This window comes from Salvelinus sp. IW2-2015, linkage group LG2 (assembly GCF_002910315.2).
Source record: "Salvelinus sp. IW2-2015 linkage group LG2, ASM291031v2, whole genome shotgun sequence".
In the NCBI taxonomy this organism is placed as follows: domain Eukaryota; kingdom Metazoa; phylum Chordata; class Actinopteri; order Salmoniformes; family Salmonidae; genus Salvelinus; species Salvelinus sp. IW2-2015.
The window spans coordinates 33248084-33262822 of record NC_036839.1 but is presented as its reverse complement, the minus strand read 5'-3'; the positions used below and the strand labels follow the sequence as shown (position 1 = coordinate 33262822).

The following is a 14739-nucleotide window of genomic DNA, read 5'->3' as shown; positions in this document are numbered from 1 at the left end:
CAATATATGCATTGTGTCCTGCCACCCACCACCCCCTCTTTTACGTTACTGCTATTCTCTATTTATCATATATGCATCAGCCCGACTAACCGGTGCCTGTGTGTAGCCTCGCTACTGTTATTTTTCACTGTCTTTTTACTGTTGTTTTTATTTCTTTACTTACCTATTGTTCACTAAATACCTTTTTTGCACTGTTGGTTAGAGCCTGTAAGTAAGCATTTCACTGTAAGGTCTACCTACACCTGTTGTATTCGGCGCACGTGACAAATAAACCCAAAAAGGTTTCGGGTTAGCTAAAATGCTCTCCTAACCTGCAACTTCAACATGGGGAAGATATCAATTGTATTCTCCTCACATACTCTATTCCCCTTCCCTTCTCAAAACTCATTGGAGGAGAAGGTCAGAGGGGCGGGAGCTCTGGCAAGGAGTATGCAATTGAGATTTTCCTTTGGTCTTTTTTTATGCTGCATTCATATGCTCATCTGAGCTTCCTAGTGATGTCGGAAATAAAACTTAATTTTGTTCATGTGCTTTTTGGTCAGACCAATTCTTCAACCAATAAGATTTTAGCTAGTTTAATAATCTAGGTAAAATTATTTTTAATAAAGTTAGCTAACTTGCTTAAAATGTACTATATATGTTCAAACAAGCTACATTAGCCAAACAATATTGTAGTTGTCCAAAACAAATTTGTTGTCATCTTTTGGTTGAAAAGGTAAAAGGTCAGTGGTGAGACGTCACAACTCGGCAACTCGGGCAACAACATTTTCTCAGAGTTTCCCACTTGTAATTCCAACTTGGAGGGTCTTTCAAGTGAAATTTCCCACTGAACTTCCGATAACTAAGATAGCACGTGAGCGCAGCATTCCACACCCCATGATGTGTTTATGGGTCCACACTGCCTTCACGAGCCACTGACAATAACACCTGCATCTTAATTATACTGGCCAACAGACTAGCCTACYAGACCTAAATTTGCCCTTTACATTTCTATTCTTTATGAATATACGGTCATACTTTTTAAAAGCCATAGGCCTTTTTAATGGCAGATTATTTGCCAGTACCAATGGTACCAGCAGTCAGTAGCAGGTTTACACAACTTCCTCACCCTCTATCATTCATCTCACCAGTCAGGCTGGTGCAGGTCATCTACAGGTCACCTATAAGTCACCCATAACTGGTCTCAGCTGGACTGAAATGTCAGAAGCAAAACAACAACCTGTTTAATAAAGTGAATTATACCAACTGTAGGAAATCACTCAGGAAGTTTGTTACGTGTCCTCAAATATTCAAGATTATCATCCGGACATTGAACCAACACACAGATCACAATCAAATGATGTTATGATCGGATGGCCAGTGGGCTATGGACTCTGAGCATTGTGAGTAACAACAGGTAATTTCAATTTCATCCCCCTGAAAAGATAGAACAAATATTATGGCTGAACTCAAATGTGCTGGTTGATAAAATACCTGTATTTATGGGAAAGATGTTTAAAAATGGTATTTTGTTCTTAAATGATATTGTAAATTGTAATGGTAGAGTTATGTCCTTCATGTAGTTATCAGAATTGTACGGGAAGGTCTGCTCAATCCAAGAGTACAACCAATTGATTACAGCATTGCCCCAAAAATGGAGGAGGTGGGTGGCAGCGGGAGGAGGTAGGGAACTGGTCTGTCTGCCCAATATAAAGGATCAAAACTGGTGGAGGAATAAAAATAGCATAAATAAGAAAGTATACCAGTTTCATTTGAGGACCAGGATGTTGACAACTGTACCATACAGATTGCAAAATAGTTGGGAAGAGATTTTTGATGTACCGATTCCATGGTACAGGGTGTATGAGTGGATATATAAAACAACGCAAGATTCAAGACTTCGTGCTTTTCAGCTAAAATGATTATATAGAATTCTTGCCACCAACAAAATGTTGAATATTTGGGGCATAAAATCATAGAAGCTCTGCAGATTTTGTTGTGAGGATACAGAATCAATAGACCATTTATTTTGGTATTGCCCTCAGGTAGCCTGTTTCTGGTCTCAGGCTCAGGAATGGCTGAAAATGCATAGCATTGATCTAAAATTGACCCTAGAAATAGTACTGTTAGGAGATCTGGAGAGACCGGGTCAGTCAATTACTAATATACTAATACTCTTAGTAAAAGTATTTATCTTCAACACGCAATCTGTAGATTCTATTCGATTAGATAAATTGAAATTGTACGTTAAACATCATAGCATAGTTGAAAGATATGTGCTGCGTGGAAACACGAAGTGGGTGGCCAGCAGAGATAGATGGGATGGGCTGAGGGAAGCTGAGGGTTGGTATGTGGAATTGGAGACAAGTGGGAGTGGAGTTGCTGTGTGAGAGAAAGAACGATGGTCAAAAGATAAAAGAAAAAAAAGTCTAAATAAAACATAATAAAAGTACATTTGAATTACACTAAGTGGCAGTGTTTTTACAACTAATGCCGGTTTGCCTGAGGCTGATGCCGTGCAGGTGTTTGTACACATGCATATACACACACTCTCATTCAAATAAACACATACAAGAACACACACATACATGTAATAGTGCCAGACATGCACACAAACATATACAGTTGGCATTGCTGTTATGATTTCAGTTGGCCTTGATGTCCTTTGTTTTAAATATTTGTATTTTTTTCATTGTTGTTTGCTGTTTTCTTCTGTCTTTTCCTTTTTTCTCTTTAGTTCATTCTCTTGGTTGTTGGTGCATTGAGGGGTTCTTGGGGGTGGGGAATGGAATTAATTGTATTTTTATTTTATTTTTATTCCGGGGGGGACTGTGGGAGGGGTCTCGAATGGTTGAGGGACAGCTATTGGGGAACTGTGGGGGGATCTTGGAGGGTTCGGGATTCACAAGATTGTGATCATGAAAAAGGAAACTATGGCATATATTTTATATCACTATCATACACACGCACCCTCACACGTAAGGATGGCTCTGTTGCGGAAAGACTGATACATGTTTGATAGGGTCTTGATGCTGTATTGTTTGTCCTTCATGTTCTAATACTTTAATGTTACCTCTTCCGTGTGTTTCTTTGTAATAAATAATTTTAAAATAAACAAAAAAATAAACAGGTAATTTATCATTTGGTTGGGCAGGTATGGTTACAGTGCAATTGTCTTCTGTTTACACTGGTCATTAGGCTTTGACACTTCCTCATACACTACGCTAAAAGTTGTTGACCCTAACCACAGATATAGAATCAGGTTAATTAAACATTAAATGTTGGAAAAAATACCTGACCCTATATAATATCAGTGGTTTCGAGCAAATGCCAAACTCTCAGGCTATACTCCACTTGGAGGTGCAGAAGACCCAGGCAGCCACTTCCTCATACCAGCAGTACTCTCCCTCTAGATGGATTTAAAGCTGATCTGCAAATTATCTATATATTGTACAATGGAAAAGTCCACAATATGGCTGTAGAAGAAAGGGGCAAGTGACTTTGTGGTTTTTAAAACACATATTCCCATGTTTCTTCTTCCTCTAAATCTAAACCACACAAAGTTTCAGTATTCTGATCTTTAGATCCAGGGTTCAGCACCTCACACATACCAAACAGCTTTTACAGATGTAGGATCTTAGTTTAATCACTCTTGTTGCTGGGAATGTTCTTGCATAACAGGAACTATAAACGTGTAGTGTATCTGTGTTTTTAAAAGGCTCCTAAAGTTTGTAATTTCCACTTTGAAATGTCAGACTTGATTTGCTCTATCAAAAACTGTATCAACTACTACAAAAATGTCCATTAATTATAATCCACACAATAATTTACTTTTCCTGTTGCTCCAGGATTATTTTCTTGCTGTAGCAGACTGGCTCAAATTAAGATCATACATCTGTAAATCAAACCAAAGCCCTTCAGTTAATTGTCTCCAGAGATATAACAATCCTAAACCTGTCTTTAAGAGTGGAGGCAGACCCTGAAAGGATCTGATTTATACCGGTCCACAGCTTTACCAAACACCATGTTCCTTCATGTTCCTTCTGTCCATCCCCAGTATTCGGCCAGAAAAAAATCGATTTGATCTTAATTGACCCAGTGAGTCTAGATAACGCTGACATGCTTGTTTATCCCCCTGGCAAGCCTTGTGCTGCTTATCATACATGTACAACAGCAAACACTGCAGAGATGTGATACCAGGTGACACTTTTACTACCCGTACACTTCACTGTTGTGTTTTGTAAACACCACTCAGAGGTGTCGTATGGGTACTATAAGGTGTGTTTGAGCGAGTTCGAGTGCGGTGGACAGGCGCTGAGAGTCAACTGAGAGTTTACTTTCACGATTTACTTGAATGTTCACATGAGATGAAATTAATATGCCAGAGACAGAAACAGTTCTTTAGAATGTATATAAACTACAACTCTGGTAGGATAAAACGAATTATACAATTTGGAAATTCAAATATTTATAATTTAGCAATTTCCAGGTAAGATAAAACCTGTATCCTAAATGGATGTGACCAGACAGTGACAGCCGCGCGCAGTGAGCAGTAGGCGGGGTCTACAGAAACGGGATTATCTATTTTACGCTGCATCTGAAGTTTACAGTTTTGTGTAAATCAGGGTTGAGATAACCAGGACAAGACACTGTCACCTGCTTTCAGGACTTAGGCACCGAATAACTCTCTGCTTCGGTCAAGTAATATTCCTGGAATTTTCTATTGATATATTTTTGTCCAGGTTACCATTGCGCACCTGAATTGTCCCTCCTAGCGGATTCCGTATACAGTATATATGTATATTTGTTTATTTTATTTCTCAGTTTGTCTTGGCAATACCATAGCTGCAATGAGGATAAACAGACAATTGCATAGGTTTGTGTTTATAGCAGCTCTTCTCGACTTCTCTTCCAATGTGAGTGATATTCAAATGTGCTCCAATTCCTCCTAATTATTTGATAATGAATGGATGTGTGTATATATCATGATCATGAAATGGAAAATGATAGTAGCTTAAACTATAATTGTCGCTGTCTCAACATAAATTCCTCTGAAAATGCAAAATATTATTCATTGTATTTTTAAAAGTTTAGTTTAGGGCGAGAGAATGGCATGCAGCACATTTTGATAAAGGCATATGGCTATACCCTTTCTAAATCGAAAGAAATATACTACAACACAGAATGCGATGCCGTTTAAAATCATGTTTGAAGGTGAAGGCCATTCCTCCAGAATGTGACCCGGACTACATCTTACTCCAAGATGAGTTGAGCTGCTTCAAGGATCTGTTCAAGATCAACATCAGCCAGGCTGACTCTCAACAACCAGGCAAGTCAGTCATTCTATGGGCATCATGTTTAGCCATTAATGTAATCTACACAGAGGAAGAAAAGTTCAAAGAGGGGCCAGGAAAACAGCTTAGATAACAGCACATCCGTACACCACAAATCACGTCCAATGAAGAGGGAGTGGTGATGGAGAGTGATGGAGAGTTTTGGAGGCAGCAGTGAGTCTACTCTGGTAACCAGATCAGCCAAACGCTTCTCTCCTCTGCTATATGTGGAATCTGGTGGTCTTAGTGCCCTGATAAACACATATCTGTGCTGGGAGCCCCGGGGTCATTAATATGGGAGGCGAAGCAATGTTCTTTTACCCTTTATTTTAAGGCTAGTAGCATAACACATTGGCTTATTGGATTTAGGATGCTGAAAATTTGTAAGTCGCTCTGGATAAGAGCGTCTGCTAAATGACTTAAATGTTAAAAATGTATGAAAACCTCATGTTACCATGGTTTCCTGCTGGTGAGAAGGAGAGAAGGCTGTGAGAAATACAATGCAAATGGTTGATTGAAGTGGTTAGCACTATCACACAATTGACATTTCTGATATTCCATTTGGTGAAAGAGTATGATTTGCCCTCAGATTGGCTTTAGGAAGAAAACAATTAGATAAAACATTGGACAGACAGACTAAGAGAGCGATACCTAGTCAGTTGTACAACTGAATGCATTCAATTGAAATGTGTCTTCTGCGTTTAATCCATCCCCTCTGAGTCAGAGAGGTGCAGAGGGCTGCCTTAATCGACAGCCACRTCTTCGGCAGACGGGAAACAGTGGGTTAACTTCCTTGCTCAGGGCAGAACGACCTTGGCAGCTCGGAGATTCGATCCAGCAACCTTTCGGTTTACTGGTCCAACGCTCCCACCCGCCAGGCTACCTGCCGTCCCGAGAGAGACAGATAGAACACCTGTCCTTTTCTATCTCTTCCACTTCCACAGCCCATATGGTACCTGGGCCTAAGGGCTGCCAGACAAGCCAAGGTGATTTGGCAAATGGATGGTGATTTTAGAAAGGGACTTCCCATAACAGTAACAAGAGGCATATTGTGCTGGCAGCCAAATGTGTCAGGATTTGTGGTATACTGTGAGAGCGATGGAATTGTTCAGCCTCCCTTGTGGAATGAATGAAGAGAACCTTTAGAATACCTGTGAATGACACCCATTATGTCTCCTGTAGAGTGCCGAGGTTTGTGGGACCACCTGAACTGCTGGCCTCATGCTGATGTGGGAGAGACTGTGTCACAGCCATGTCCCAGATTCCTCCGCACCACAGGTATGCCCACATACATGACTAAGCATTCCAAGGACACCTTAACAGTTACACATTAGAACATCATCAGACACATCCATATTCAAGGTTGATGATTGTAAATGGCTTTTGTATGTCAGGTATTATGTAATGCCTGTGTAGTTTAGGCATTATTACAGGATAAACAGTATCCCAGCGGGAAAAAGCAGTTGCAATGATGGGTAATGGTCAAGATTGTAAAATAACGTTATTTAGATCTATTCTTTAGCAAACCAGTGTTCTCTCCTCTCACAGGCAGAGTATACAGGAACTGCACAGAGCACGGCTGGACTGAACCGTTTCCTCCACATGAGATAGCCTGCGAGTATGCCTTTGAGACCCTCACCTTCCCTTTTGAGGTAGGATGATGTGATTCGTACCTGGTTCCACGAGGCGGCTAAAGGCGGCTTAGCCCCTCAGTTCAGTTTTAGTTTTATGTCTCTATATAAAAATAGCAGTTCAAATTATTGAGTGACAGGTTGGGCATGTTCTAGTTAGTTAAATGTTGGGTAACTCAAGGGGAGGCTGTATCTGAGCCTGGTAGACCTCACCTGTGCTTTATTGGTTAAGATAGGTTTTGCCTGATGAGAGGCTTTTTCTTTAGAATGCTGCCATTTTGAAGTCAGAACTTTGTATAGCCTGGCCTATTTGTAAATTTCACCGTCATCTTTGAAATACCAGCGCTGTGTAAATAAATCTAACACTCATTTGCACCTCTACCTGCCTGCCTCCTGCTGAATCTTTGTCCTAATGACTGCTAGAAGGCCATTATTTTATGCTGATACAGTGCAGAGGAGATAGGCTATGGATTTCGCGCCAACCTGTCACTTCAAAAGTGCTCAATGATCTCGGAGTCTCTGCATTTGAACATTATGTTTATTGTGGTATAGCGTGATATAAGCAGAATTCTGTGGGATATGCCCCTCAGGAATGATGTGAATCCACAGGTGTGCTAAGTCCCAATACTCTTTAATGACCTCATATCGTGTGTTTCCTCCCGTAGGATCTGTTCACTGAAAATACTGTATAGGTTAAGCATTTTGATAGGCTGGCACTCAGTTCTTCTACAGTGGTGCATGTCTTTTTGGCAATATCATCAGCCTGGGCGAGAGTCAGTGGATATGGGTGCACAATAAAACCTATGATTTGATTTGATTTATAACATTTCAGTGTCCTGGGGTGAAGTAAACCTATTATTATTATTTGTAGTAATTTAGGAACAGATTATGACCGAGTGTTGTATTTGGACTAGTTGCAGGTGGAATAAAAGAGTAAATCACAGTGTGAAATGTTCTGGTTCTGCTCAGAACTCCTCTTCCCAGTCTGTTCCGAGTGGTCTTCCTGCTGGGTGGACAGCAGTGCTTAACTACAGTGATTTAAGAGACAGATAGTAACGACATGGTCCAAACCCCCACTCTCTCTTTTTCTGTTAGGCCAGGACACTCCGTCCACCCTTACACATCTCTTTCTTTCTTTCTTTCTCTCTCTCTCACTCTGACTAGGTATCCCCCTTTCCCTTTCCCTCTCTCTCTCTGACTGAAAAAGTCCCAACTCATACATTCATAAACTCAAAGTGCTTATAATATGCCCTTTTGGATGAACAGTGTTGTTTCTGCTTCCCCAGGCACCCAGGTCCCATGGCTACTTCCTCTATGTGCAAGTCATGTACTCGGTGGGCTATGCTATCTCTACTGCGTCTCTTACCATCGCCACTGCCACACTCTGTCTGTTCAGGTGAGTATAGTTGGGGGCCGTCCAAGTGATTTATACTTGTAGTAGATCATAAATTGTTCTGCTCATCCCTTAACATTAGGAATGACTTTTACCACTTCTCCATTTGTCTAAATTGCTTGTCTATGTCAACTGTTTATCTTAATCTGCTGTCTTCACTGTGTCCACTGCATGTACAAGGGTCAATGGATGAAATTATGAATATATGTATTTTATTCTATCTCTCTGTGTCCTTGGTCTTCCCCCAAGGAGGCTCCACTGCACCCGTAACTACGTCCACATCCAACTGTTTCTCTCCTTCATCCTCCGAGCCGCCTTCATCTTCATCAGAGATGCTGTGCTCTTCGCCTCTGATGACCACTTCCACTGTGACTCCTATCCGGTGCCTACTACCAATCACTATTAATCCCTTCATAACATTTATTACCCAGTGACTCCTAATCACTGACTGCCACCCCGTCAATCACCCAATTACTAAACCAGACAATCAGACCATAATTATGTTCAATCAGCCAGTCAATCAATACAAAAACTTCAAATCACGCTTGCAATCTCAATTTTATTACGTACATGCATTAATCATATAACATTCATCTATATATAGAAACCCCTTAGAAGAAGAAGACAAGGCTCACTCACGTCCTCCCCTTCCTTCCGGTTGAGTTGACTTATCCTCCTGCCTGTCTCGGTCCTCTGTCGCCCTCCACAGGTCAGCTGTAAGATTGCAACAACGTTCTCCAACTACTGCATCATGGCCAACTACAGCTGGCTGCTGGCCGAGGGACACTACCTGTACAGCCTGGTCAGTGTCTCCCTCTTCTCCCAGAAGAGGCACCTCAGGTGGTACATCGTCCTGGGCTGGGGTAAGCCTGTTTTACTTTAGCAAACTTAAATTAACAAGACTGAAGTACAAGTTTGCTAAAGTAAAAGATTATACCATTGATTTTGGCTATGTACATCTGTCCACTCAATTGGACTGTCTGGGAGCTCTGACATCATCTATTTTCTGTCTTTTCCTATTCCATTGTCTGACTGTTTGCCTCTACAGGTTCCCCAATGGTCGTTATAGTAGCCTGGAGTTTGGCAAAATATACCCAGGAGAATGAAGGGTAGGTTATGTCTGTATTCAAGTATCTATGTAATAATGCTTACATGCTCCACACATATAGAGTGTGTGTGTATTCTCTCTCCCCCTGGTTTTAAAGGTGCTGGGAGAGGAGGGGACACGAGGGGATCTGGTGGATTCTCAGAGTTCCTGTTCTCCTCTTCATCGTTGTGAGTTCTGCCATAACCTTTGACCCCATAAGCTAATTTGTGATTTTCTGTTAGTCAGCACCTCACTCAAAATCTGTCTCTTACGCAGGTTAACTTGCTGTTTTTTCTGAGTATCATAAGAATCCTGGTGGCCAAGTTGAGGACCCAGGAAATGCATAGAAATGAGTTGAACCAGTATAGGTGAGTTACATATTATTATTTTTGACCAAAAGCTATTTAATACCTACAGAACAAAACACTTTTGTCATGTTGATGATATCTTATGTACTTGTAAATATTTATTTTCAGGAGGCTTGCTAAGTCCACCGTTCTCCTGGTATCTCTCTTTGGTTTGCACTACGTCCTCTTTGCATTCCTCCCACATAAAGTCAGTGAAATATGGAACTTTATCGAGCTGGCTTTTGCTTCCACTCAGGTACTGTAGTACCTGTATTGTACTGTACTGTCATACAGTATATCCCTGCTACAAACTTTCAGTGTATCTACTTTTTGGTATACAGTGAGTAAAAAAATATGTTTTATTGTCACACACCAGATAGGTGCAGTGAAATGTGTTGTTTTATAGGGTCAGTCATAGTAGTATGGCACCCCTGGAGAAAATTAGGGTTACATCAACAGATTTTTCACCTTGTCAGCTAGGGTGTGCGAACCAGCGACCTTTCGGTTACTAGCTCAACATTTTAACCGCTATGCTATTTTCCGCACATTTAGTTTAGTTTACTTAACCCTTTGTCTGTGCTCTGTCCTATTCTAGGGGTTTGTAGTAGCAGTTCTATATTGTTTTCTGAATGGAGAGGTAAGTTGACAACCACACAGTCAATGTCCAGTAGTAGATTATTGAGGATAGAGAGAGGGGATTGGCTGACCCTGGCTGTTGACCTTTGACACCCTATCCCCAGGTTCAGTATGAGGTTCAGAGGAGGTGGAGGCGATGGAGGCTAAAGCAGCATCTACCTGGGGAGGCCAGGTGCCAACATGGCTCCATGAGTCAGAGTGTAGGGGCCCATACCCAGGTCTCCTTCCTGACCCGGGGACCCTCCACACGCCATTCTAGTCTGGTGTAGCACATCCAGTCACTCCTCACTACCTATACTGTACCTACGAGGCTTTGTCAATGGATAGGTGTCATGTGTGTTCCACAGTCTATCTGTGACATTCTGACATTCCTGTTTGACTCTTGAAGGATGAGGCCTCCTTTTTCTTTTTTTTCTGTTGAGTGTATATGATCTTTGACCGGCATGGCATTTAGTGACAGGACTGGATCTTTGGTTGTGGGGTCAAAACGCTGACAACCTTTCTGTGCATGGGTTTGCTATTCTGACCTTTCCTCATCCTCACCTGCAGGCACGCATGGCACACACACTGCATGACTATCAGGAATGAAAGAGACTCGTGCCTGCACCTACCTATTGTACAATTGTCAATATGACCAGGTATTCTAAAGGACCATGTGGACATGCTTAATTTTATTTATTGGCTTTCTAACATGTATATTCCAAGTGTTACATACGATATGTGTATGTTTAACCATGAATACAAGAGCTGTTGTAAAGTTTAAAGGAATTTGTGTGAATGTGTTGGTGACAGTTCCTAGAATCAATTTAACCATGCTATGTTAGTTATATTACGTGTGCTTCACACAGGATCAATGATGGTACGACTTGATGGCAATGAGAAAATCAACTCTCACAATAAATGTCATAAATGTATTTCAAAAGTCATTATCCTTCCTATCTCTTACTGGGCTGTTTAATCCGTTACCACTGGCATACATCCTCTAGCTATGAGGCCAAGGTTAAAAGGAAGTTACACATTAGTTACTACGCTCAGTGTAACTAAGAAAAACATATGTTGTAAAAAAAAAAAAAAAATCTACACAATCCAGAGCTGTATTTCCACAAAACAATGAAGATGATTTGACTGCATATAGACAGGCAGACGTCGTTGTTTACTGTTCCCAGTATGTGCTATTAACAAGCTGCACATGCACAAGGCCTTGAGGGATTCATACACACAGCTGATTCATTCCAATAGACCCTGTTACATCTCAGGCACTGTGACACCCATGGATGCAGAGATGTCCTGATGTCCACTATACTCCACAGTCCTCAACCCTGGGCGTAACCCTAAACCTAATCCCAACAGGAAATCACTGTTCCTGGGACGTCTGCGTGTTTGGAATATGAAAATGCCTTCTGCCGTACTGCTGTAGCTGGACACTGCTGGACTCCTTGTGCTCTTTCACCTCTAGCATTTCCCCAGGCGGCCTCTAGGTGGTGCCTGCAGGGCCATGTGATGGATGTGGCGCTGCCATGCCGTTGAGGAAGAGCAGGAAGACTGCGGTAAACTGGCACCAGAAGGTAAGTGTGAAGCCCAAAGGAGAGGCCTGCTGCCGGAGCAGAGACACCAACACCACCACTCCCCCTGCCGACAGCGCCACCGTCACAAGCACCAGAGCTGACCCCAGGCCCCACCGCCAGCCCGAGTCCCGGTCCTCACTCACCTGCGATATGACCAGCAACTCCAGGCCAAAGATAGCTCCCGCCACAGCCAGGAAGACCATAGAGTGACCCAGGCCCAGGCCGACCGCCACCCCAGATACACCTAGGTGGGTGGTGCAGTTAGGTGAGGCTGTTCGTTCCACCACTGCCTCCAGGCCCGCCAGCAACCGGTGTCCATCGCACACAGCTATGGAGGAGAGGACAATGGCCAGGGCCGTGCAGAGGATGATCAGGCTGCGGGGCAACACCTCCAGGAAGAAAGGCCGGGCCTTCCTCTGTCGGGGTGCTCCTACTGGGACCTACAGAAAGGGGATTTAGTGAATTTGGGGATTCAAATTATGCAGGTACAGAGTACAGTACCGACCTGTGTGACTTGGACAGAGACAAAGACACAGGGCAATATGTGACCACAGGGACATGTCTTAAACTCCACTGTAAGTAAATCTATCTGGAGTCCCGAACCCAGTAACCTTGGTAAAGCTGCTCTCCAGCAGAGTTTGAATCAGTAGATTAAGAAGAAACTTGGGCTTGAGTAGCAGATCCAGCTGTGTAGAATACAATGGGTGCATTCATTCATGTGAATTAAGACTGTAAGCATATAAGGGAACAAATAACAGGCTATTGTGTTAGTGTGACTTGCGTCAGCTCCTTGATAGCCCATCTGCCTATATTTCATTGACATATTTGTCTACTGAGTTTTTCTTAATTGATTATTCACTCAAATAAGTCTGTCACACATCACACAAAGAGTAAAGGTTTGGGAACATCAAAACAGAGAGCAGGGAGGTCCTGAGAGGATTATGTGGGCTATGTGAGAGAGTTGGAATGAGGTGATCATAAAATGAATGTATGAGAGAAAGTCTCTGAGTCTGTTGTTTCAATGCTAATGCACTAACACAAGCAACCACATCGGTAATGACAGAACACTGAATATCACTGAAGAAATAAACATCATGGACATGATACCATTGACAATCTGGCAAAAACAGATGTAATCCTACTTATTTAGAAGCATGTATATGATTTACAAGCAAATCTAACAACAGTCATTATAATTTAAAAAAACATGACTATTTACCTTTATCTGAATAGCGGTCATGGTGTTGTACTCCACTTGACCGAGAGGCAAAACTGGCAGCGGAAAAGATGTGTTCACTTCAAATATCAGACAGAATTGATTGACTCTCCCCCCTGTAGTTATTAGAAGTCTGGTTACGGGATACTCTGCTATCGCCAGGAGTAGCAGACAGGAAGGAAGAATGTTCCTTCCATGACAGCACAGAGATTTATACGCCGCGAGTATGGCCATTGTTGAGATTCCCAATCCCACACCATTACTAATATATACATGTAGGCCTACCCATTGTTGATATTCCCAATCCCACACCATTACTAATTTATACATGTAGGCCTACCCATTGTTGAGATTACTAATCCCACACTATTACTAATATATACATGTAGGCCTACCCATTGTTGAGATTCCCAATSCCACACCATTAGTAATTTATACATGTAGGCCTACCATTGTTAGTAGTTCACTTCCGGGTTGGAGCGAGCGGKCGCATTCGCACTTCGGTCCGCAGGTAGTATAACTTTTCATTACATTCCATTACATTTCATTATAGTACAACGGTTTGATTTGTCTAATCTTAGCAATTTCTTCTTAGCTAGCTACATAGCCGTCTTTGTATCAAAGATAATTGCGTAATTATCGTATTTCGTCGTCCTAACGTAGTCTACCATGCTATCTGCCCAGCAGCTAGCCAGCTAGCAAACGTCCACCGTCTACCGAATAGCAGCACTGTAGAAACTATTACACTCAACTGAACGACTTGATTAGTGTAGTGTTAGCTAGCTACATAGTTGTCTTTGCTGTCTTCGTATCCAAGATAATTGTGTAGTTTAGAGTGTGTAGTTTTAGAGTGATTATCTTAATTTACCGAGGTTAGCTAGCCAGCTATTTGTCGTCCTTAACGTAGGAGACACTGCTAGCTAGCCAACAGCTAGCCAACGTCTACCGAATAGAACTTCCGCACTCAACAACCCGGTCGCATTCCGCTTCGCTCCACAGGTAGTATCACATTTTCATTTCATTTCATTACAGTACAACGGTTTGATTTGTTTGATCGTAGCTAGCTACATAGCTAGCTACATAGCCGTCTTTGTATCAAAGATAATTGTGTAGTCTAGAGCGATTTTCTAGGTTAGCTAGCCAGCTATTGTCGTTCTTTTAACGCAACGTAACGTAATCAACACTGCTAGCTAGCCAGCTAGCCCCCGAATAGCAGCGCTGTAGGAACTATTACACTCAACGGAACGACTTGATTAGTGTAGTGTCAACAACGCAGCCACTGCCAGCTAGCCTACAAAGTCAACAACGCAGCCACTGCCAGCTAGCCTACTTCAGCAGTACTGTATCATTTTAATCATTTTAGTCAATAAGATTCTTGCTACGTAAGCTTAACTTTCTGAACATTCGAGACGTGTAGTCCACTTGTCATTCCAATCTCCTTTGCATTAGCGTAGCCTCTTCTGTAGCCTGTCAACTATGTGTCTGTCTATCCCTGTTCTCTCCTCTCTGCACAGACCATACAAACGCTCCACACCGCGTGGCCGCGGCCACC

At 42.1% G+C, this 14739-nt stretch overlaps 2 protein-coding genes across 2 annotated transcripts; one reads left to right on the top strand and one right to left on the bottom strand.

Annotated features, from left to right (window-relative positions):
• Positions 1–4310: 4310 nt before the first annotated feature.
• Positions 4311–11332, top strand: sctr (secretin receptor). The gene is made up of 13 exons (XM_024008522.3): positions 4311–4895; positions 5194–5308; positions 6495–6590; positions 6861–6964; positions 8230–8339; positions 8586–8718; positions 9046–9199; positions 9385–9445; positions 9542–9611; positions 9700–9791; positions 9900–10026; positions 10366–10407; positions 10511–11332. Exons 1-13 carry the CDS (start codon positions 4776–4778, stop codon positions 10673–10675), a joined length of 1389 nt encoding a protein of 462 aa, XP_023864290.1. The 5' UTR covers positions 4311–4775; the 3' UTR covers positions 10676–11332.
• Positions 8876–14733, bottom strand: LOC111978456 (voltage-dependent calcium channel gamma-like subunit). The gene is made up of 2 exons (XM_024008534.2): positions 13191–14733; positions 8876–12411 (listed from the first exon to the last, which is right to left on the bottom strand). Exons 1-2 carry the CDS (start codon positions 13515–13517, stop codon positions 11881–11883), a joined length of 858 nt encoding a protein of 285 aa, XP_023864302.1. The 5' UTR covers positions 13518–14733; the 3' UTR covers positions 8876–11880.
• Between the last annotated feature and the right edge of the window lie 6 nt (positions 14734–14739).

Bases quoted from the DNA above. Each gene is read 5' to 3' on its own strand.
- LOC111978456 (XM_024008534.2), bottom strand. From the start codon at position 13,517: ATGTATAAATTAGTAATGGTGTGGGATTGGGAATATCAACAATGGGTA. The intron at 12,412-13,190 runs GTAAATAGTCAT...CCCTTTCTGTAG, and splicing joins TGACCGCTATTCAGATAAAG to GTCCCAGTAGGAGCACCCCG.
- sctr (XM_024008522.3), top strand. From the start codon at position 4,776: ATGTATATTTGTTTATTTTATTTCTCAGTTTGTCTTGGCAATACCATA. The intron at 6,591-6,860 runs GTATGCCCACAT...CTCCTCTCACAG, and splicing joins CAGATTCCTCCGCACCACAG to GCAGAGTATACAGGAACTGC. The intron at 9,792-9,899 runs GTGAGTTACATA...ATTTATTTTCAG, and splicing joins AATGAGTTGAACCAGTATAG to GAGGCTTGCTAAGTCCACCG.